At 49.8% G+C, this 24,103-nt stretch overlaps 1 protein-coding gene across 6 annotated transcripts in view; it reads left to right on the forward strand.

The window, feature by feature from the left end:
- Positions 1 to 239: 239 nt before the first annotated feature.
- Positions 240 to 24,103, forward strand: part of FBRSL1 (fibrosin like 1) — a 297,437-nt gene continuing 273,573 nt past the window's right edge. For all 6 annotated transcript variants that reach the window (XM_072600792.1, XM_072600794.1, XM_072600790.1 and 3 more), the window contains exon 1: positions 240 to 717. In XM_072600792.1, the coding sequence (XP_072456893.1) occupies positions 403 to 717 (315 nt within the window). In that variant the 5' untranslated portion in view covers positions 240 to 402. The remainder of the gene's footprint in view (positions 718 to 24,103) is intronic.

Below are 24,103 nucleotides of genomic sequence, written 5' to 3' on the forward strand. Positions count from 1 at the left end.
GGCGGGAGCGGAGCCTCGGAGGGCAGAGAGAGGGAGCCTCCGAGGGCACGGAGAGGGAGCCGCCGGGGGCACGGAGAGGGAGCCGCCGGGGGCAGAGCGAGCCGCCGGGGGCACGGAGAGGGAGCCGCCGGGGGCAGAGCGCAGCGGACCCCTCCGGCGCTGGAACAGCCCCGGGGGGGCGTCCTTCGCCCGGTCCTCTCGTCTGGATTTTTAAAACCGTTCCTCCGGAGGGGTTAAACGGTGGGGGCTTTTTATTCCATTTTTAAAAAACCGTCCTGGGGGTTGGAGTCAAGGTCATCGAGTGGCTTTTCCGCGGCGGTGGCGTCCAGCCCCGGTGGATCCCTAGGGGCAGCGAGGAGGACTGCCTGGCGTGGGGCGGCGGGCACGGCCGGGGCCGTGGAAATGGATGGCAAGGTCCGGCAGAGCCGCCGGTCTCGATCCCAGAGGGACCGCGTGAGGCGGAGGGAGGCGGCCGCCCGCGAGGCCCGGAACCAGAGCCCGTCGTCCGGCTCGGAGAGGGAGCCCAGCCCGGGCAAAGAGAACACGAGCCAGAACTGCGCGCACCCCCGGGGCGCGGCGACGGCGGCGGCGGCGGCGGCGGCCGCCCCCCGAAACGCACGCCCCCCGCGCCGCCGGCGCCGGGAGTCCAGCTCCCAGGAAGAGGAATTGATCGATGGCTTTGCCATCGCCAGCTTCAGCACCCTGGAGGCCTTGGAGGTGAGAGCGGGCGCCGGGCTCCCCCCTTTCCTGGCCAGTCTGGGGGCGCAGGCGGGGCTCCGAGGGTGTTTACTTTCTGGGGCTAGGAATGGGAGGGGGCTGTGCTTCTGGGAGCTTGACTCCAGAGGGCTCTCCGGAGCCGGACAGGCCCCTCCTCCGCCGGGGGCCCCGAGGCTCTTTGGGGGCCCCCGTGGCGGATAGTCTGGTCTAAGCGGGGACCGACGCGGTCCGTGAACTTGGACCGGCAGGTGAGGCGTCTGTGCAGCACGTCAGCACTGACTCCCCACTCCCTGTACCCCGCACCCCCGACCCTCCGGGGGCCGGGGAGTCGCTGACCGGAGCGTTCCTCCGGTGGGTGTCTCATCTGGAATTTCCTGAAGCCTCCCCTGTGGGGCAGCCGGACCGGGCGGGGGCGGGGGACGAGGGCGGTTTTTCTAGAATGCTGTCCGTGTCCGGAGCCCAGGCTTTGGGTTGGGCCGGGGTCACCTGCCCTCGTTGGCTCGAAGGGGTCAAGACCCGGCTGTCAACCTTTTCCATCTTGCGGTTCTCTAAGGCCCTCTCTCAGGTTGCCAAATTGTGATGTTATCTGCAGCCGGAGAGAGTGGGGAAATGGATACTGCGGGATGTTTTCTGGGGATAAGATGTTGAAATGGCTGATTTCCACTCCTTTCTTTCCCCCTCCCCCTTCGTCTGTGTGTCTGTGTGTCTTTTTAGGTGGGAATATACGTTGGGGCAGGTGACTTTTAGAAAGTCTCACTTCATGTTGATGACATGTTTGCCAGGGGTTTGTCTGGAGAACTTATTATGAACAGTATTTACTGAGCAAATTCACCTCTTCTTGTCTGAAGGAGGATGACAAACCAGGGCTGGACCTGCTTGGAATGCTTTTGGAGGAGGGTGTTGTTTTTTCCCTGGTGGGGATGGGTGGTAGGGGTCTAGTGTGTGTGAGGAATCTGGGTCTGGGGAGGGCTGAACCTTGTCCAGTCCCCAAACCAGTCTCCCAGGCGAGTACCTGCTCAGGTGATTTCCCAAGGCCCTGGGTGTTGGCTACTGCAAGGCTATCTGTCAGTAGGAGAGCTCCTGCTGACCTGGGCAAACTCTCCCCTCCCTCCTGGAGCCGGTAAGGAGTGGGGCTTGGGTGTTTTGGCCTTTCTGTGATTTGTGTTTAAGTGGATTAGCAGCAATAGTAATTGTTGCTTAATGTAGCAGCTTTACTCACCTGATCTCATTTGATCCTTACATGTTCCCTGAGGTAGAGCATGTAGTCTGTATTTTTATTCCCATTTTACAGGTGGGAAAATAGAGCCCCCAACCAAGGGAAGTGACTTACCGGAGGTGGGGACTTGTACTCAGCTCCAGATCCCAGTCTACATCTCTTTCCACTCTCTGATGATGGCTGCCACTTATTTTGGGATTTAGCTGGCATTTTCTTCTCAGTTTCTCTGATTTTTTTTTCCCCTTTGTGTGGCACTCCTAGTATCCCTAATCTAGCAGCAGCATCTCAGTTTGCTCCTAGACCTGCCTGGGCTATGGTTCAGAGATCGTAGAATTTAGAACTGGCCAGGATCCCTGAGAACTGATCCAAGTCCCTTGTTTTTTACATATAAGGAAACCTGGGTCCTGAGAGCTTGTCATTTCAGGGCTTGACTTTTGCTGTGGGCTTGAGAAGGTGGACCTTGAGTAGTATCTGTGACAGGTCCATGGGAGGGGTGAGGATTGGGCAGTTTCCGTTAACCTTGCTGCTCCTGAATGAGATAAATACCTGGTCTGGACCTGTGGGGTTTGCTCCTGGTTGGGTGGGACCTTTAGGTTGGAGTTATGTACATTTTTCTTTCCCCCTTAGAAAGGAAGTGCCCTGAGGGCAGGATCTGACTTTTAGCTTCTTTTTATATTCCCTGCGCCTGGTATCCACTAAGGGCTTAATAAATGCTTTTTTGATCTGCTAAATAGAGCTTTGGGAGTAATCTCCCTCAGCTATGTCATCACTCCCTTTGGAAGTTTTACCAACCATTTATTTAACTCTTACTGTATGTCATCTCCTGGGCTAAGCTCCCAGGATACAAAGAAAGGCAAAACCTTCACATTTTAAATTGTATTAAAATGATTTGTTGATAGAGCCATAGGGTTTGGAGTTAGAAAGGGATCTGACACCTCTCATTTTACAAATGGGGACATTGAGGACCTCCCCCCCAAATTCTTTTGAATCAGAGGCCTCTGGCTATAAATTTTCAACCATCCTCAGTTTGTGTACGTGATGATAAATTAGTAGAGCTATTGGACTGTAGTGTATGGAGCCTAGTTTGAATCCTGTCTTATACAGTAGGAAATGTTTGTTCCCATAAGGCCTAGTTCAGGTGGCACCGTGATCCTTGCTCACACAACCCCCTGCAAAGTTCCATATACACTTGAGCTGTTATTATTATTTATTATTGACTGACTGTTAAACCCCTCAATGGAAATCAGTCTCTGAGAGGGGCTCCCAGGGAGATAATATTTATCTGAGGTGTCTGCATTGAGAGTGACATTTAAAACAGAAAGCTTCTTTGGGGTTAGGGGAACCACTGATGACTAAGAATGGCCTTTATCCTTGTCATATCGAGAGAATTTGAAAATGCCCAAACTTCCTGCAGCCGACCAGCGTCGGTAGCCTAGAGAGTTAAATTTAAGGACCTTGCACCTTGAGCCTGGATGTTTCTTCCTTCTCTCTTTGACTCCTGAGGGCAGGGGTCAAAGTCAGTCCTGTGTCAGAGGCTAGACTTGAACCCAGACTTTTGTAGGCATGAGGCCAACACTCCACCACACCCACTGCACCACATAGCTTCACATATTGGAGGCAATCGATGCTTGTTAGTTAGGGAGGCATTCTTCCTTTATTGTAAAGGATGGGCAATAGAACTTAATGTTGATTTCATTGGGATGTGCTGCTAGATAAGCAAAGGAGTGTCTGGGTCCTTCCTTGAGAAAGGGAGGGAGGGGAGGCATCAAGCTTTGGGGAAAGAACTCAACTTGGAGTTAGGAAGTTAGGGTCCAAATCTCATCTGATCCTCTGGATGCTCAGTGGCCCCCAGGACAGATCAAAGGAGAAAATACCATGTATGCAGAAAGCCTTTAAAACCTTACTTTTCCTCATAAATATCTGTTATTAGAAAGTGCTAGGTATCACTGTAGTTTCTACATTCAAAATTAGGGTCCTTTAAAAAAACAATTCCCTCCACTATCCCTTTCCCCCCAAAATCCTGTCTCATTGCTAGAGCAATAAATAGGATTTATTTAGGGCTAGAAGGGACCTAAAGATCCAATCTAACCTTCTCATATTACTAGAGAGAAAATTGAGGCCCTGTGAAGGTTAAGTGGTCCCAAAGCCCCTCCCGGAGTAAGTTGTAGAACTGGAATTTGGACCCAGGACCTCTAACTCCAAAGGCTTCCACTGTCTCACGCTTGTTCCTGGTCTTTATAACTGACTCATGGTATCTATCTGGTTGTTCAAAGTCTGTACTGGGCATGCTCACTGGTCATCTGTGAAAGAGAACATTTCCCAGATCTGAAGGCTCTGGTGACAGATGGGTCACACTTTCTTCTGACAAAGGAGAGACGGCATCTCGTTAAAGGATTCCCCTTTTCTCTAATTTTTAGAAGCTCTGATGGACTCAGACTTCTGAGCAGAAAAGAAAGGCTGGTTTGAGGCAGGTTCCCTAGGCCTGGTTTGAGGGCTGGAGTGACTGACTTTGTAGACCCTAGTTTCTTTCCTTTTTTGTGTGTCCTGGATCCTTCTAGCCATCTGCTGAAACCTGGACTCCTCAGAATCATGGTTGTAAATGCATAAAATACAGTGGATAAAGGAAACCAATTCTGTTGGAATGTAGGTATCAGAAAAAAAAAAAACTTAAAACAAGGTCAGATTATTAAGAACTCTTGCTCCCAGAAAAAGTTGTCTCCCTACTTTTCTCTACTTTTTTTATTTCAGCCCACAATTATTAAACACTACTGGTGCAGACTGCAGACAGAAAACCACATCCCCTCCCCTCAGGGATCTAACCTTCTATTCTGTCTTTAGCCCCTTCCCCAAGCTGAGCTTTCACCTTAGACTTCCTAGGAAGAGGAGCCCTAGGGAGTGGAGAGAGGTAGGGGGAGGGGCTGGCTACTGGTAGGTGTCCCTTCTACTCTAGACCCTTGTGTCCCCCAAGGTTCCTTCAGCTTTCTTGCTCAGTTCAGTCTTTTTTTTTTTTTTTAGTTGAGTCTGATTCTTTATTGACCTCATTTGGGAGTTTTCTTGGCAAAGATACAATGGTGGTTTGCCATTTTCTCCTCCAGTTCACTTTACAGAAGAGTAAACTGAGGGAAACAGGGTGAAGTGACTTGCCCAGAGTAACACAGCCAGGTCAGATTTGAACTCAGGAGGATGACTGCAGGCCTGGTGCTCTATCCACTTTACTGCCTCTCTGTTTGGAGGACTCAATAAATGCCTGCTTCTTAAAACTTTCATTCTCAGGACTGTCTGTGGGCACTCCCTGCCCTTGTGAGGGGGCAGAGAATAGGAGGGTTAGGTACAAATGGTCATTCTTCTTGTTTCCTAATCCCAGGCAGTCCTATTTCTGTCTCAGGACACAAGAGGCCAGGCTGTGGTGTGGATGCTGAGGCCCACTGCCCACCTAGTAAGGATGCTGAGAGGGCTGTGTGGGGTGGCAGAAGAATGCTACCTGTGAGAGTCTGACCTCAGCCTCCCCACCTATTTGACCTTGGGCAAGTAATTTGCTCTTTGAGAACTTTGGTTTCCTCCTCTGTCAAAGGAGGGGATTGACTTCCATACCCATAAGATCCTTGATTTCTGTAAATCAAATGATTCCCCCACCTCCCTTCGATGTTACTGGGGGTGGCAGTGGAGGGGTGTTGGATACACCTTGGGAGGGGAGCTTGAAGGTTTGTTGCTAAGAAATGGGAACCTGAGGTGACTTTTGACCTTGTCCCATCAGAGCAGTGAATTGCATGGCTTGCACGACTCCTGAGGGTGGGTTGGGCCACCTGTCTGTGTATACAATCACACCTTGTGTGCTCAGCAATTTCCATGTTTATCCATGTTCTCTATGGTACTCTGTGAGGGCATCTAAGACTGAGGCCTCCTAACAGTCCTCTTCACCCTGCCCGAATCCCCTCAAGGAATTTCATCCTGGAGATTGGCCACAGATGCAGGAAGAGGGATTTCTTCTGCCATTACCTGGGCCTCAGGGTGCCCTCCCATAAAAATGAAGGCTTAGAATAACTTCTGAGGTTCCTCCCAGCCCCAACCTTCTGTGTTCTAAAGGCCCTCCTAACCCTGATATCCTATGTTCTAAGGCCTCTCCCAGCCCCTGACATTCTGGGTTCTCAGGGCCCTTCCAGCTCTTTCATTCTGTGTTCTAAGGGCCCTCCCAGCTCTGCCATCCTGGGTTTTCAGGGCCCTCCCAGCTCTGCCATCCTGGGTTTTCAGGGCCCTCCCAGCTCTGCCATCCTGGGTTTTCAGGGCCCTCCCACCTCTGACATTCTGTGTTCTGAGGGTCCTCCCAGCTCTGGCACTGTACTTGGGGAGGGGAGGTAGGGAGCAGTGGAAGGTGGAGTCCCTTGCTAATATCACCCTCGGGCTGTGAAGGGGGAGAGTACAGGCCCTGGGGACTGAGGAAGTTGGGTCAGTGGAGCCTCATCCGGCTGCCCGGGAGATAAACACCCATTTCATGCAGATGAAACTGCTAATTGGGTTTGAAGCTGGTTGGGTGAATCACGGGAGAAGTATCAGATGGATGTGGAGATGGCATTTAAAGGCGCTTTGATCCTCTGCTCTGTTCCTTTTAAGTAGGAGAGTCGGGCTAAAAAAGGAACTTGGTTGGAATGCTAATGAATCAAAGTCTCCAGCACCAATTGTTTACTAGAAACTGCTCCAGAGGAGACAGATTTCTTTGGGGGCCACCCTACCGAGGTGGCCCCCGGAGCCTGCCCTCTCCCGCTGTAGCTTTTCAGGACGAAAACCTCCTTCCCGTGATCTCCAGGGCCATGTTCTAATGTTCTCTGCCTCCAGCTCTTGGTGCCCGAGGCAGAATGGGGGTGTGCCCCACAAGGGCACTTCTGGGACTCGTTGAGTCCTGTGGGGCCTGGCATCCATACCATCGATGGGTGCAGGCTATGGCTTTGGAGTCAGACTGGGTTCAGTCTTACTAAATATGTGACTGGGGCAAACCACTTAACCTCTCTGGGTCTTCTCAGCCCCGTAAAATGAGGGAGGGACTTGGAGTTAAGATCCCATTCATGCCCCCTTCCAGCTCCACATCTTTGACTTCCTTAGCTTCCTCCAGGACGAACACTGGGCTGGAAAATAAAGCTGTCAGCCAACGTTTATTAAGCTTCTGGGTGCCCAGCATGGTGTGAGTCACTGGGAGTAAAAGGTAAAAAATGGTTCCTACCTTCTGGAGCTTACGTTGTATAGGGTACAGAGCTGAGAGCCCTTCTTTGCCTAGGTGGTGGGTTGGGGATCCTCGACATTGCTGTACTGTCGGTTCTGGTGATCTAGCTTTTAGCAGTGGCTCCCCCTCCCCCTTATTATCAGGAAGGAAAGAAGGAAGGGAGAGAGGTTGGTTTTATTTGGAAATGAGAGTGATAGAAAAGATTAATAAAAATTAATAACAACCAAAAATCAGCCCAGGGCCCTTGTATTTCCCAGATCATCTTCCTTTTGAAGCCTTCCTGGTCCTTCTCCTTCCTAGCAGACCACCTTAGAGTAAGCAGTTGAGGAGGGGGGCTTGAAGAAGCAGACTTGGTTCTTTCCTCCCTTCCTCTCCCCCAGCCTGAGCTATCCAGCCTGTGGAGGGATTTGTGAGACCAAGTTCAGGCCTACTGTCTGCTAATGGGGAGAAAAAACAGACTTGTCTGGCCATGGGGTGGGGATGCCTAACCTGGCCTTCTGGTGTAGAATTTGAATAGCAGTAAAAAACTGACAGGCCCCCAGTAAAGAACCTCCCTGTTTTAGACTGATGTGTAGATGGTTCTCTCTCTCTCTCTCTCTCTCTCTCTCTCTGTCTCTCTCTCTCTGTCTCTCTCTCTCTGTCTGTCTCTCTCTGTCCCTCTCTCTCTGTCCCTCTCCTTTGTGTCGGGACTGGAAATGATTTTGGTTCATTGAGAGGCCAGGAAGACCACCATGGAGAAGGCCAAAGTACTTGTCCCTCTTTCTTCTCTTTCTCCCCCCCTTCGCCCTCCTTTCCTATGAAAGTCTTAAGTGGATCAGGTGAGAAAGAGGGTTGGCTAAAGGACTGCATTACCTGTCTAGAATTATGAAGCAGGATTAGATAGATGGAACCTTGGATAGAGCACCAGCCCTGAAGTCAGAAGGACCAGAGTTCAAATGGGACCTCAGACACTTACTAGATCTGTGATCCTGTACAAGTCACTTAATCCATACTCAAAATAATTGCTGATGTCTATAGAGCCCACTTTTCAATCTTAAAGCATTTTCTCTTTATTATCTTACTTGATGGGCGATATTGTCATTCCCATTTGAAAGGTGAAGAAACTGAGGTTCCCTGTGTTGGCTCTAGGCTTGACTGCCTCTAACTCCTTCAGTATCAGCGTTAGGATCAAGGCTGATCCAACCCCTGCCTTCAGCTTGGGCCTTTATCCTCTTTGACCCTTGGGTCTCTGGGAGGAGAGAAATCTTTTCAGAGCTTGGCTGGGGGCCAGTGTTGGTGGGTCCTCTGGCTGGAATGTTGAGGATGAGGAAACTGGAAAAGGGAACTTCAGGCAGACCAAAGCCCTATTTGAGAGAGGAACCACACAGAGCAAATGCACTGTTGGAGAGGGATGAAGGCAAAATCCCCTGTAATTCCCCCAACTCTGTGAGACTGTGTGTGTGTGTGTGTGAGAGAGAGAGAGAGAGAGTGTGTGTGTGAGAGAGAGAGAGAGAAGTGTGTGTAACAAGCTATGCTAAGGACGTTACATTTAAAAACCCCAGTGAAACCCAGGAAAAAGTCCCCTCTGTGCTGAATCAGAGTTAGTCACAGGGCAGCCCTTGGCACTGAGTCCTGGCAGAACTATAAAGCTCAGCTGTCTTTGGTCCTGTTCTTTCTCTCCCTGCCCTGTCACCCCAGGGCCCTCAGGCTTCCCAGATTTTTCCCTAGGCCCCTACCCTTCTGCCCTTCCCCCTTGACTCCCAGAGGTACTGTGGGTCTCTACACCTGTCACTTGGAAAGCACCTGTGACCAAATGACTTGTTCCTGACTTGGAGGAACTAGATGGATTCTCCCTCCAGGGCTATTTCTGTTTTCACAGGTGCCTCCTTAAAACTGTCTCAACCCAGAGAAACTTGTCTGTATAGTAGAATTCCAGGCCCATGTGGGAGGAGTATGACCTTCGGGAAGGGAGGGGTGGGACCAGCCCAGTCAGAAAAACTCTAGGATAGAGATGGACTGATTCCTATTTCAGACTCTGCAGCTCAGCTAGTAATCAGGGAGGAATCCGTGGATCATAAACCTAGAAGGGATCCCAGAGACCCACTCATCCAGCCCCTTCACTTTAAGGATGAGAAAAAAACCCCAAGGCTTGGAGAACTGGTTACCCAAGGCTACCAGGTTGTAATAAAAGGACAGTGAATGATGAATAATAATGAACCCGACTCCTGTGTCATCACTCTTTACATTCTACCACTCTGAAATGGACCTCAGAGACAGTCTAGTCCAACTCTCTTATTTTACAGATGAGGAAACTGAGACCTAGGAAAGTTAGTGGCTTGCCTGTGGTTCCAGTCCAAGTCCTGGCATGTTCAGTGCTCATCCACTAGCTGCCTCATTGCCAGTGAGCCTCAGTCTTCCTGTGCAATGTTTTGTGTTCTATGCAGCAGTAATGGGGTTGAGTTCACTGGGGTTGGGTTGGCTCAGTTCTCCCAAGATGCCAGGCAAATTTTGGGAGGCAAAGGCCCTAGCCCTGGAGAAATTAGGAAAGATTTCATATAGATGGTACTTGAACTGGATTTACAAGATTCTCTAAGAGGTAGAGGTGCAAAGGAAAGGATTCCAGACATTGGGGACTTGGTGTGGGGCCAGGAGATGGAACATGGAGTAAGGCAAGGTCAGGAGGCATGTTGCGCTGGGCTCTAGAGTCTGGGATAAAGTTAGAAAGGTATGGGGTCCATACCAGGTTGGAAAGGACCTCAACAGAGGTATTTGATCCTAGAGGCAATAGGGAGTTGCTGGAGTTTATTGAGTAGGGGAGTGATAGACCTAGGCTTTAGGAAAATCACTGGCTGCTGTGAATGTGATGGATTTGACAGGGAGAGACTTGAGACCAGGTACCAAGTGGGATGCTATTGGAAGTGGTCCAGGGGAGAGGTGATGAATGCTGGAGTCCATTGATTAGCACAGCCCCTAGCACATAGTAGGTGTTTATTGAGTTAGTGTCATGGCCTGAGATAGCTGTGGGACTTTGGGTGGTGGGTCCCTGAGAAGGGAAATGGATGGGGGGGGGGGGGGTGTACTGAAGAGAAATTTTCTCGAAGAGGTGAATGTGTGGAAGTAGAAGTTTGTGTATCTGGGAGAAGTTGGGGCTGGTGTCCTTCCCCAGGGGATGAGGCCAGGGCTGTTGGGGCCACCTGGGCTGTGTCTGACTGTGCTCCCCTGAGAACTAATAATGGAACTTTGCCTCTGAGGATCTCAGAAGAGCTGGGTCACTGGTGGGGATGAAGACCCTCAGGTGCTCTCAGGATGTGCAGGAAGAACCGGGTAATTATGGGATCACTAAAGAAGGTGGGAAAGACCCCAAGGCAGAAACAAAAGAGCAGGCCCACAGACCTGACCGCATTTGGAGGGGTTGCTTCTGGGGGCTTAGATTCATTCTCACTGGAGTTGGCAGTGGAGGGTGGGAAGGAGAAGAGGGAGAAGTCAGACATGTATGGGGGCTAGCTTGTGCCTGGCCTTTTGCAGGGCCTGCTGCTGGTGGGACTCCGGTCCATTCCCATCCTGTCACCCGCCTCCCTACTTACCTTCCTACTCATCTCCAAGAGCAAATACAAAATCTCTATTTGACTTTCAAAGCCTTTCATAGCCCAGCTGCCTCCTGCCAGTCTTCTTACACCTTACTCCCCAATATGTACTCTTGTATCCAGTGACGCTGGCCTCTTGGCCTTTCCAGGAATAAAACATCTAAAGTCCTAACTAAAATCCTATCTTCTACCAGAAGCCTTTCCCAGCCCCCTGAATTCTAGGGCCTTCTCTCCTTCCCTACTTATCCTGAGTAACACGGGCAGCTAGGTGGTACAGTGGATAGAACACCAGTGCAGGAATCAGGAGGACCTGAGTTCAAATCTCACCTCAGACACTTGACACTCACTAGCTGTGTGACCTTGGGCAAGTCACTTAACCCCAATTGCCTCATCCTGGGTCATCTCCAGTCATCCTGATGAATATCTGGTCACTAGATTCAGATGGCTGTGGAGGAGAAGTGAGGCTGGTGACCTGCCCAGCCCTCCCTCACTCAAAACAAAGTCAAGTGCAAGTCATGTCATCATTTCTTTGATGGCATGGTCTTCTTCGGCAACAAAAGATGAACACATACATCCTGAGTAACAATTTGTTTGCATAAATGTTTGCTTGTCCTGGTAAACTTTGGGTTCCCGGGCCTGGCCCTCAGCCCTTGGTAGGTGCTTAATAAACGTTTATTGTCTGATTGACAATAAACTCCACCAAAGAGTGCAGGTAGTTTTCCTCCCCTGTGCCCTTATCTTACTGCCCCTTTTATCGAAGTTTCTTGGCTGGTGGTGAATGTATAGGCAAGGATAGAAGGATGTCCTGATGCTGGGGAAGACCAGAAAAGGTGATAGGGCAGCTGGGTGGTACAGTGTGTAGAGCTCAGGACCCAAGTTCAAATTAGGCGGCACAGTGGATAAAGTACGGAACCTGAAGTCAGACTTCTGTACAGCTTCAGACACTTAGTAGCCGTGTGACCCTGGGCAAGTCACTTCATCCTGTGTGCCTCAGATTCCTCATCTGTAAAATGGGCTTGAGGAGCAAATGGCAGATAGTTCCAGTATCTTTGCCAGGAAAACCCCAAATGGAGCCACAAAGTAAAGATTCAGACTCACTGAACAACAGTTAAGGATGTGATACTTGTAGCTCCATAAATAACTGATAATCAGAAAACACAAGCCTCCATCTTCTGTCTTTGTTTTCTACCACCTGTTGTTGCCCAAGCCTGGAGTGCTTCCCCTCTTAGCCCCTGCCCCCTTAGTCTTTCCTGGCACCCCCACCCCCACCCCCAGCTGCTAGATTCTCCTCCTCCAAGGAATGTACTCTGTATTTAGCCAGTGTGTGAGAGAGCAGAAGGGCCAGAGGGCCAGCTCAGCCCCAGTATGCTTACTGCTGTGAGACCCTGGGCCAATCACTTGTCTGTCCCAGTGCTTTTGACTTTGTCCTTCATTTTTTGAAGAGGACCATGACATCACGGAAGTGATGCCATGACATGCAAGTGAATTGGATTTAAGTAAGGCAGGCCTGTGCCAAGTCACTAGCCTCACTTTTCTCCTCCCAGAGCCATCTGGGTCTCGTGGCCAGATGATGATCAGGATGACTGGAGATGGCCCAGATGTGCAGTAGGAGACCTTGGCCTTTGTAAGCTAAGGTCTTTAACAGGTCTCAGTTGGACTGAGGTAACAGTGCTTAAGGCTAGGTAAGAAGTGAGGTAGAGAATGACCTCTTTACCTAGCCAAAAAAAAAGTCCCTGAATCAGTCTGGGAGGGGAAGACCCTCCAGGTTTTTGGCCCAAACCGAAACAGCTGCTATTTACATTCACTCTGAACCAGCATGGGCTCCAACAATGACCTAGTGGGTCTGCTGTCAGACTGAAATTGTAGGGAGGTGCCCACCTGCCTAGACTTGGGGAGTTTCCCCACCTGGGTGTTCCTTCTTCTAAAGAAATCACTGCTCCCGCCGGGTTCTCTGGTACCTTTTCTTTTTTAAATGCCTCTCCCTTTGCAAGTGAATGGGAGAGCTGGGTTTCTCTCGGCGGCTGGGACTGTTGGAGCTTTACAATTTTTTTTTTTAAATCCCCTGTTGATTGATTGATTGCTTTTAGATTTGCAAAGGTCAAAACCAGCTGTTGTTCTTTGAACAAATGAGGGCATTCCTGAGAAAGCTGGTGGAAATTAATGGACCAAGTTAGTTGGGAGGGGGTGGGGGCACTGGGGGGGTGTTTATGGTTGTTTTTGGTCTGGCCTTTGAGCCCAGGGCTGGAAGGGACCTTGGTGCTCACCTCCTGCCTTATACTAGGGATACAGCCTCCCTGGATGTGCCTGGGAAGGGAGGGTGGGGAGAGGGAGGTCATCTACACTCTGCTTGGACCAAAGGAGGAGGAGGAGAAGGGAGAGATTAATTACTGGATGAGCCACTAGCACAACTTTTAAACTGAGGGGGGGAAGGCCTTGCCTACCTGACCAGCTTTCCAGTTCTGCTTGCTTCCCCTGAGACTGACTGGAGAAGAGTCAAGGTTAACCATCTAGTCCCTGGGTGTTGAGAAGGGAGGGGTCTCTGGAAGGGGCTCAGGCTGGGGGCGGGGATGGATTACTCCTTTTTTCTAGCACTTTGACTTCTTGCTGGTTCTCTATCTCCCCTCCCACTCCCACCTGGGACCTTGTGTCATCACAGTAACAGCTAGCATTTATATAGATAGCTTTACTCTAGATCTTCTTAATGTCCCCATGAGCTCAGTGGTTTTTTTTTTATTATCATCACTATTTTGTTCTTGTTTAATCCTATCCCACTCTTTGTGAATCCGTTTGGAGTTTTCTTGGCAAAGACACTGGAGTGGTGTTGCCATTTCTTCCTCCTGCTCATTTTACAGACGAGGGAACTGAGGCAAACAGGGTTAAGTGTCTCACCCAGGGTCACATAGCTAGTCAGTGTCTGAGGCTGGATTTGAACTCACGAACGTGAGTCTTCCTGACTCCAGGTCTGGTCTACCATTCATTGGACTGCCTAGCTGTCTCCTCCTGCAGAGCTGAAATCTTGAAGGCAGGGACCTGTGTCCTTTATATTTTCTCTTCTCCCATTCCCTGATGGCCATGGGACATTTTGCTCTGATTTATGGTGGCAGTGGCAGGGGGAGTGGGGGGGAACATGACCTTAAAAACCTTCAGGGGCTTGAGGGTCATGAGCCTGGAGAATGGGTGACTTGGCTGAAGTCATCATAGGAAGCAGAGTTTCAGTCCCCATGTGTTCTGCTAACACTGAAGGAACTGGACATATTTGGCCTGAACTGAGGGATCAGTAATGATGACTCTCCTCCAAAATTTGAAGGGTCAGAGGGAGGGAGTGCGTGTGTGCATGCGTGCGTGGGCATGTGTGTGCGTGTGTGTGTACACACACATGTACATACATAAGAGTGATTAACTTTTTTCTTCTGAAGAGAAGAGAATTTGGACTGGATGGGAGGAAAACTTTCCTAGCTTGGAGAATATAAGCCCTTTGAAGTCAGGGGTCATTATCTAGGAGAAGACAGCCTATAGAGGAAGGTCTAGAACTTTGCTAGAACCCCACTGAGGTTGGGGATGAGATGGGACTGGAAAGTAGGGATGAATGATGGGGACCCCAAGAGCCTGTAAATGGCAGATCTTTCATGGTGAGTGATGGTTGGAGACCCCTGCTTGGGTTTCAGAAGTTTCTCTCACCCTTGAATCCCTCATCTCTATTATCACTTAGAGTGTGACAGAGAAGAAAAATGAAGACTTGGGTGCAGAATTAATTGAATTGCATGGGAGAGCTTGTGCTGGACTTCTCTTGAACAAAACCAGCTTGTGTGGCCTGGTTGTAAATGTTTTCTGCAGGCAGGAGGGGCTTTGGGAGCTGATGGGGCTGGGAGAGCCAGGCCTCCTCCCTCCAGAATTCTGCCCTGGAATCCCCAGCTGCTGAGGGGCTGGCCACCAGGAAGGAAGGTCACTTTCTCTCCAAAGGCTGGGCTTGAGGAGAGGGGAGAGTGAGTGCTGGTTGGCTTTCTCCTTCCTGACTACTCTGACTGGTAGGGGTGGCTGCTCAGAAATGCCACACCTCCTAGTTGTGTTTCTGTCCCTTCTTACCCTCCTCTGGGGCACCCCTGAAACCGCACCTGATGTTTGCTCCAGCTTGAGAGTTTGTACTGGAATCTTGGTAGGGAAGGCTTCCCTTCCTGACCTCCCTCCCCTGGTACCCCGGGACCTCTCTGCTTGGGCCCTGGGAGCCCATATTCATTCTTGTCTTTATGGCACTAGGCCTGGGTGGTGAAATCAGTGCCTCACTGGGGGTGAGGGTAGGGTTCACTATCCCCTTCTGATCTCTTCTCAGGACCACCCAAGGTGCTGGTTTAGGAGGAGGAGAAACCGGGTTCTAGTCCTGTGTGAGTGGGCCAGTTGGATCTCCTTCTGATTCCTACCCTGTATAATAAGAGGTTGGGCTGGCCCTACCCTCCAGAACCTGCCTTCTGTCTCCTGTTCTCTGATTCAGCAGCCTCGGGCACAGCGTTGGTATGGAGCGGTACTTGGTGTCCAGACTCCAGTTTGTTTGGTTAATCCCAGCGGTGACCCCTGTTATCTCTTTACCCGACGCTTGCTTAACCTTCTGGGCTAAAACTTCTTCAGTCTATAAAAAAGGAGAGACCAGCCCATGCCCTGACGGCTTCCTGGGGTGGGAGAGGGGGCGGGACCTGGGGCATCATTAGCTTTCCCTGTGCTGTGAGCCTGGGAATCCTCCGGGGAAGGTTCCTCTGAAGTCTGCTGGGTGAATGGCTGGTGAATGAAATCCCTGGGGCGTGGGGGGTGGGGAAGGAACAGGTCCCAGACCTGACTAAGAGTGAGCTGGGTCCCTTCTTTTCTCTTGGCAATTTCTAGATCCCCCTCCCCAGGGACTGTACTGCCCCTGATAGGGCCCTGGGGTGGTGTCTGCACCTTTCTAGGCAGGGCCAAGAGAAGATCGGGGCCTGGATGGCAGGAGCCCCTTTCTTGGGGCTGTTGAGTAAACCCAGGGGCTGGATCCGGCCGGCTCCTGGGGGCCTGTTTGAAGCTCTGGAGACGTTTGCATATCATGGGAATCTCTGTTTGCTTATGATAAAAGGGGAAAGCTGAGCCCTAGGGACTGGACTAGGGGCCAGCCTGTCCCTGGACACTTCTGCAGGCTGACATGAATTTCTTTAACACCGCCCCCTCCAACTTTCCGGGCGGCTAGGAGGTCCAGGAATATCCCCCTCTCCCCTTAGAAGCTGTTCTGGTGACTTGGGAGCCTCCTGAGGCCAACTCTTCTTACCCCTATCCTTCCCCCAGTTAGGGTGCTGGAATCCGTCTGCAAAGGATTTGAAGTTTAAATTAATAAAAATAAATTAAAATTTACCAAATGCCCAATATGTGCCAGGCTCCGTGTGAAACACTCTCCTGGGTTCATACCCTGATTCCTTTGCTGAATAGTGAGTGACCTTGGGCTAGTCCCTGAAACCCCCCCCTCCCCCATCCTTAAGCCTCTGTTTCCTCATCTGTAAAATAAAGGCAGGAGAATTAGATGTGCTTTGCCCTAAATCCATGATCCTAGGCCCTCCCCTCCCCTCCCCTCTTCTAGTCCTCTTTCTCTGTCTCTGTCTGTCATTCTCTTCTCCTCCCCCACCCCCCAAACCAAGATAAATCTGGAGCCTGCTGGCTCTCTGCTTATGCTATCTGCAGGAATTCCTATGCTCTGGAGGCCATCTAGGGCAATTCTCCCATTTTACAGGTGAGGAAACTGAGGCCCAGAGAAATGAATTCACCGGGCCAAGGTCACTTACACTGAAGGTCCTTCCTACACCCCCACCCTGCTTTCTTTGACTCCCACCTCTTTTCCCTCCTTCTGGGACTCTGCCAGGGCAGCCCGAGGTTTTTCAGCCTTCCTCTACCCCCTGCTCCATTTTGCAAGAGACTGCCTCTGTACTACTAAGTAAGCCAGCCATCCTGTATGCACCCACTCGGCATCTAGAATTCCTAAAGCATGAGAGCATTTCATCCTGAGCTTCTGGGAGTAGGGACCCCTTCATTGCTTTCCCAGACTGGAGGGAGGGCTGGGACTTTGGGGATGCCTGGGTACAGGGGAATATCTGAATGAGCAGGAAAGGTCAGCTTCTTTCTCTTCCCCCCCTCCCCCCATAGCCACCCAGCTCCTTCTGGTCAGGAGCGGAAACAGATGCCCAGGCTTCCTCTGGTGAAGTCTTAATCCCAAAGACCCCACAAAGGAACTCAGACTGAGCTTCTGCTGACAAGAACCAGCCTCAAGGGTGTGGGAAAAATGAGGAGGAGGATGGCTTCGGTATCCTAGCTTTGCTTTGGATCCCAGGGTCTGTTTGTGTGGGTATCTGTGAGTATCTGTGAGAGAGAGTGTGTGTGTGTACATGTGGGTGTTTTGTGTGAGTGTGTCTGGGAGAGTGTGTATATGTGGGTGTGTGTCTGTGTGAGTATATATATGGGTGTGTGTCTGTGAGTATATGTGGGTGTCAGTGTGAGTGTCTGTGAGAGAGTATGTGTGGGAGTGTGCATGACTGTCTCTGTCTCTCCCTCAACCCCCCCCCCCCCCCCCCAATTACTGGGACTGAAACCTCGGCTCGGGTCATTGATTTACGGATCTGAACACACCCACACACCATCTCCGAGGTTCCCCATGACCTGCCAGGGGACAAGCTGTACCAGCCTGGGATTGGGATGAGAATGGGGTGAGCATGCCCTGGGGCTTCGCACAGTTGGAACTGGCCGCGTGTTTTTAGCGTTATCTGACTTGTGTTGACCTGTGACCTGGGAGGTGGAGGAGTGGAGGAGTGAAGGGCGGGGCTTGTCCCCTCTCCTGGTGCTGATTTACCGAATGTTTGCTGGAGCCTCCGCTCCCACCCCGCTGGAGTCCTGCTTGGAAGCACTGAGGTAAATAACACTGGTACTAACAGTCAGCCTTTATTAAGTCCTTACTGTGTGCCTGGCCTTGTGCTAAGCTGGCCTGCTGAGGGATGCAAGTGGAGACCCAGAGACATAGTGAGACACAGTGGCGGCGTTAACGTGCCTAGCTGGAATTTATACAGCTCGTTCAAGGGTAGCTGCAAAGTGCTTTACAAACATCTCATTTGGTCCTCCTACAGTCCTGAGAAGTGTTTTTGTTCCTTGGGTTCATTCATAGCCGACTCTTCCTGATGACCCCATTTGGGATTTCTCTTGGCAGAGATACTGGAGGGAATGTTTTACCATTGCCTTCTCCAGCTCATTTTACAGATGAGGAAACTGAGGTAAACAGGGGAAATGACTTGCCCAGGGTCACACCGCTAGAAAATGTCTGAGGACGTATTTGAACTCAGGAAGATGAATCTTTCTGACACCAGTTTGGGGACTGTCATCCTGTTTTACAGATGAAAAAAATGGAGACAAAGGTGAAGTACTTGCTGAGGGTTATACAGTCAGTAAGCATCAGAGGGTGGATATCAACACAGATCTGGTACCAGAGAAAGAGACTCTGAAGTGAGAGGTAGTGACTTTAAACCTTGATTTTGACACTGACTGCCTCAGGCAAGTCACATAGTTGAATAGACCTCAGTTTTATTATCTGTGAAGTGGGAGAATTGCAAGAGAATGATTTCATCTAGAACAGGTTATGCCAGATGATTGTCATTTTTTTCCCCGACAGGTTTGCTCGCAGATCAGTGGCACCCTGAAGTGTTGACACAGGTTGTAGATTACAGGGAGTCAGTTTGCAAACACCCAGTCACCTGCCAACTGACTTGAGCTCCTAGAGTGGGAGCTCCTAAGATTAGGAAATTTATTTCATGGGTGGGAGATGGGCAGGAGTAGAAAGGAGGCTTCCTTCTTTGCAGGTGCAGGATGCCCTTACACACTTGGTGGTCTTCTGCATCTGCCCCTTCCAGGACCCCCATTTCTTCCAAATAATAATACTACTGCCTACTGTTTATATATTTGTAAAATACTATTTATATATTTTAATTGAAATATACTACTCTTTACCATATTATATATTATATATTGTGGTGTGCCCTTTGGTACTCCCTAGCCCAGTAACAAAGGGAAGCCCCCACCCCCAGACTCAAATTCTGATCTGGAAAGAAAAGGGGGAGATAGGGAAAGTGAACAATTGGAAAGCCCCCCAAAAAACAAGAGATCAACTCGGGTTGTAGAGACATGTTCCGGACTGAGACCGGAACAGGAAACTGAGTCTGAATACAGAAAAATGCTAAGGCCTTGTTGTGAGAAGATTGCCAGGGATGCTCAGAAGCAGGGGTGGGGTAGAGAACGAATGCTTAAGGGAACCAAAAGAGCCTTCCCCCCTTTTTCCTCTTGTAGCCACATGAAATCAAAGGAAGGAGAGAACCATGTCTGCTTTCTGTGAGACAAGTGAAATGATGAGTTCAATGAGCGGACCATTTATTAAATTCCTTTTAAATTCTAGTTTTCATTCCTTAGTTCTGTTGGGCAACTGAGTTCTCAGTTCTCTCCCTTCTCTCAGTCATTCACTTATGAAGCACCTACTATGTGCAGATCTCCAGAGATACAGAAAGAGGCCAAAGACAGGCCCTTCCCTCCGGGAGCTCACCATCTAAGCCCTCAAATGCCCTGATCTATAGCCTGGATGGTAAAGAAAGGAAAACGCAGATCCACTGTTTTTGTTTTTAAATGCTATCTCCCGAGGCTGCCAAAAATAAGTGCTAAGTGCTTCTCCACCTGGCTCTGGGCTAGGAGCTGAGAATACACGGCAGAAACAGAAGGTTCCCTGCCCGCTGGGAGGGGACAGTTCTGAGAGTCTAGGAGGACCCTCCTGGCCCTTTAAATACCGTATTTCACCACATCATCGCACCCTGTACAAATTGCTTTGTAATTTTCTATTGATTGCATCATTGGTGCATGTATAATTCTGTCCATCTCGACCCTTAGAAGGGAATCCGAGCCGCAGTATGGACACGCATTTATCTTCTGCTCATTGGGAGCCATGGGCCTAGAATCCTCAGCACACACAGGGGCGTTGTCAGCGTATTTCCGAAAGCCACCTTACATGTTTTCTTTAAGAGCTATGCTGGACTCATGGTTTTGTTACTCAGCCTGATGAAGAGCCAGAGACATGGGGGTTGGGGGGCAGACTGAGCTGCCATGAGTATGTCACATGATATGGTAAGATTTGCATCTTCCCCATTTTAACATATTCATGAGTATTCTGTGCGTCCTAATCTTGCACCAAAGACAGTTTAGTAAAAAATGATTATTAAGTAATACCAGCATGAATTAAAAAAAACCTTCATGTAAGGGTCGCATCCCACTTTTGACACAAAACTGTGACAATTAGTCCAAAAAGAGAGGAGAGGAAAAAAACAGTTTTTACCCCCCAAAGAGCTAACATTCTGAATCATGTTCGTCCTTTGTTGCCAAAGAAGACCATGCCATCAGACAAATGATGACACGACTTGCACTTGACTTTGTTGTGAGGGAGGGAGGGTTGTGCAGGTCACCAGCCTTACTTCTTCAGAGCCATCTGAATTCAGTGACCTGATATTCCTCAGGATGACTGGCCTTATGCTTAGATGAAGTAAATTCTAAGTCTCAGTACACAGATGGGTAAATATAAATGGAAAGAGGAAGGAGGAATCAGGGAAAGCTTCCTGTAGGAAGTGGCTCTTGAGCTGAACCTTGAACATTTCAAAAGGATGAGAAAAAAGGGTGGAGCATCCCAAGCAGGGGGAAGGGGAAGGTCAGCTTGTGCAGAGTCACAGTGGGGAGAAGGAATGTCATGTCTGGGGTACTGTCAGCTGTCTAGATGACAGAAGGCAGAACCACTCAAATCCTGTTTCACTTCTCCTTTATTCAGTGAAGGAGTATCATTTTTAGATTAGGAAGAATAAATGTCATTTCCCAGAGGGAGGAGAGCAAACTCGTAGCTGCCCTCCATGAGTGTCAGTCAACTTGCATGTGACTGCTGATCCACTAGAGATGGTATTTAGAGGGGAAAGACCTAGCAGAGCTAGGAAGAGTTCTGGAGACAGGCAAAAGTCCCGTTGTTAGGGATGTTTCCTAGGGACTCTGTTCAGGTAAAAGTTGGATTAGGGCTCTTCCAACTTGGAGGCTCACAGTGTGATGTAGTGGATAGAGTATGGGACTTGGAATTGGAAAGATCCTGCCTCACACGCTTACAGCTGTGTGATCTCTGTACCTTTAAAATGAAGGAGTTGGACTTAATGACTTCTAAAGTCTAGCTAGACCCAGATGGAACCTCTCATCCCCAAAAGAGCAGAAACAGGGACTTTGCCCTGCTGGTTTTCTTAAGTACCCCTCCTCCCCACTTAAAACAAGTCCTAGTCTGATTTAAAGATAAGAGGAAAAGCAAGAGAACAGGGACTGTCAGTGCTTGACCCCTGCCACTCACCAGGGGGCTGGTGTACAGGCCCCAAGACTTGTGGAGTCAGGGGAGAGATTCCTTGGAAAGGAGTTGGAGCCACACATCGAGGCTCATGTGCCCTCCCTGCCACAGAAGGAGAGACTGGCTCCCACACTCCCTTAGGAGTGCTTTCAGTCAGGAACGGTGGCCAAGAGCCCCTGAGATCTAGGAGTAAACCGTAGGCCACCAAAAAGACATCCCCCAGAATCAATACAGAGGTTTGGGCTAAATGGAAAATCAATCTGTATCACTGATCCTAGTTTAAATATAATCCCTCTCCCACAGAGTCTCACTCTGCAGCCTTGGCTTGGGAGAGCCAAGCTAGAGAAGTGAGTAGGACCCCCCTTTCCTCTGTTGTGTGTGAGTGATTGACTGGGGCCCTTGCTCTGTCCCTGATTAGCTAGGGGACTTGGGGCAGGCCACCTCTGGTGACTAGATCTCCAAGGGGGAAATGTAAGAAGTGGAGGTGCCAGAGATGGGCTCAAATTCTTGTTCTGTCATGTACTACCTGGGTGACCATGGACATGCTATTTAACTTCTGGACCTCGGTTTCCTTGACTGTAGAAAAGAGGATTGAATTAGACAACTTTTTCATTGCCCCCCTTTCTCAGAATCATGAGTTTTAAGTATAAAATAAAATACATAGGAATAACAAAGGGGATAGATCATCTTAAAATAGAGTTGTCAAAATGTTTTTTAAAATTTATAGACCTCCTGAAAGCTATGCAGAGACCTCAGATTAAAACCCCCTGGATTAGATGGTCTCTCATGTTCTGTCTGTTCTCTAGTTCTCACTTCTGAATAGGGGGTGACATGGTGGGTGGGTAGGTGGGGGAGCCCAGGTTAGCATTGCTGAGATTACTTCTTTCTCATCCTGGCTAGAACCCTCTCCCAGCCCTTCCTCAACCGGTACCCTGGGTTTGGAGGAGACAAAAGCATCTCTGTGTCTGCCTGCTTGTCTCCCTCTGTCTGCCCGACTTTCTCCATCTGTTCCTCTGTGTCCAGCTGCCTCTGACCAGACGGGGTTCTCCCTCTCCTTGGCCCTCACCAAAGTGAGGCCTGAGCCAGAGGGATGGGAGTAGGCAGCACTGGTGACAGGTCCGTGTGGTTGTGCCTGGATCTGGGCCTGCCGACACCTCTTGTCCTTGGGGGCTGACTTTCTCCCTCCGAGTCTTGGATATTGGCATTTCTGGGGGCAACAAAGGAATCAGCCTTTGAGTTTCTTGGAGTCCTTCTCCCTTCCCCCCCTCCAGTTGTACACACTTTTTGCTCTCTTGGTTACGATCAGGAAGCCCAGGATCATTCCTCACTCACCCCTGTCTTTGCCCAAGGCCAAAGGAAAAGCGACTCTTAGGTAACTCTGGGGAGCCTAGATTTCAGGCTTGGAAAATATGATCCTCAGAGGCTATCTAATTCAGCCTTACTCTCATTTTATAAACTGAACCCCAGGGTGGGGCAGGGACTGGCCCAAGGTCATACAGGTGGTAAGAGGCTGAGTCAGGACTTGAATCCAGGCCCTCAGATTCCAGGAGCACTTTTTACTCTGCCTTGAGAGGGGAGGTCTGTAGTCCAAGGAAGAATCCTTTGGGCCAGTGTAGGAAGCAGAGAAGAAGGATACTTGTGCCTTAATAGAGGAGCTGAGGTTTGGACTATGTGGATCCTGTTCTGGGAGGGTAGGGCCTGATGGTCATCTCGGTGCTGAGGATTCTTCAGCCTCCCTCCCAGCCTCCCAACTCAGGGCTTCAGCTGCCATACTGTCCAGCAAACATCTTCAACACAACTTGTCCAAAACGAATTCTTCCCCTTCCCCCAAACCCTTCCTAATTTCCACATTCCCCTATTAACAGAGGAAGGTAGGACCATCTTCCCAGCCTCTCAGGCTGCCCAAGTGTCCTGGCCTCCTCATGTTCTCTTGCCCATGCAAGCTGTTATCAAGGCCGGTCCATCATCTCTCCAGTACACCCCTTCTCTGCTGCGACGCTGCCTGCAGTGCAGGCTTGTGTCACCTCCCACCTGGATTACAGAGGTAGCTGCTGGGGTGTCAGCTGCCTCAAGTCTCTCCCTCTTTCCCATTCCAATCCATCCTTCATTCATCCACCAAAGTGATCTTCCTGAAGCACACCTGGGCCCCGCCACCCAGAAAACTCCGGTGGCTTCCTGTTTCTTCAGAGTCCTTTATAATCTAGTCCCCTCCTACCTTTCCTGTTTCCTTACTCTTTGCTTCTCCTCTTTGAGCCATTGATGGCCTCCTTGTCTTTGGGTTTTCTCAAGACACCCCATCTCCAGACTCCAGGCATTTGCATAGGCCATCCCCCATGCCTACAGTGCTCTCCCTCTTCATCTCCTGCCTGCTAAAATCCCATGTTCTACAGAAGCCCTTCTCCATCTCCCTTAATTTTAGGGACTTCCCTGTATTCATTAACTCTCATTTGGCTCCCCCCCCATCTTGTTTGCCAGAGTTGTTTGCTTCTTATTGGCCCCCATGAATTAGACAGTGAATTTGCAGTGTTCTTTACCTATATTATCCTCACAACTGTCAGTGGTAGGTGCTATTGTAATCCTCATATTACAGAGGAGGTAATGAGGCCAACACAGGTTAAGGGACTTGCCCAGGATGAGATGGTTACTGAATGTCTGAGGTCCCATTTGAACTCGGGTCTGCCTGATTCTAGGTTCAGTGTCCTATCCACTGAGCCATCCAGCTGCCTGTACCTTGTTTTTCATTACCTCTATTTCTCAACACTTTCCCTTCCCCTCCCCCCATCAAATGAGATAATATTTATAAAGCACTTTTTGAAAAGGTGCTTAATAACACGCTTGTTTCCTTTCTATTCCTTTATTACAAAGAAAAAAATAAGAGAAGAAAAACTCCGTTTAGTAAAACTAACCAACATATCAAAAAAGTCTGACATTAAATGCAGTGTTTCCTATCCATAGTTCCCAGCCTCCACCAAGAACCAGTGCCTTGCCCTGTTTCCTCTTGGGGG

This window comes from Notamacropus eugenii, chromosome 4, assembly GCF_028372415.1.
Source record: "Notamacropus eugenii isolate mMacEug1 chromosome 4, mMacEug1.pri_v2, whole genome shotgun sequence".
NCBI lineage: Eukaryota > Metazoa > Chordata > Mammalia > Diprotodontia > Macropodidae > Notamacropus > Notamacropus eugenii.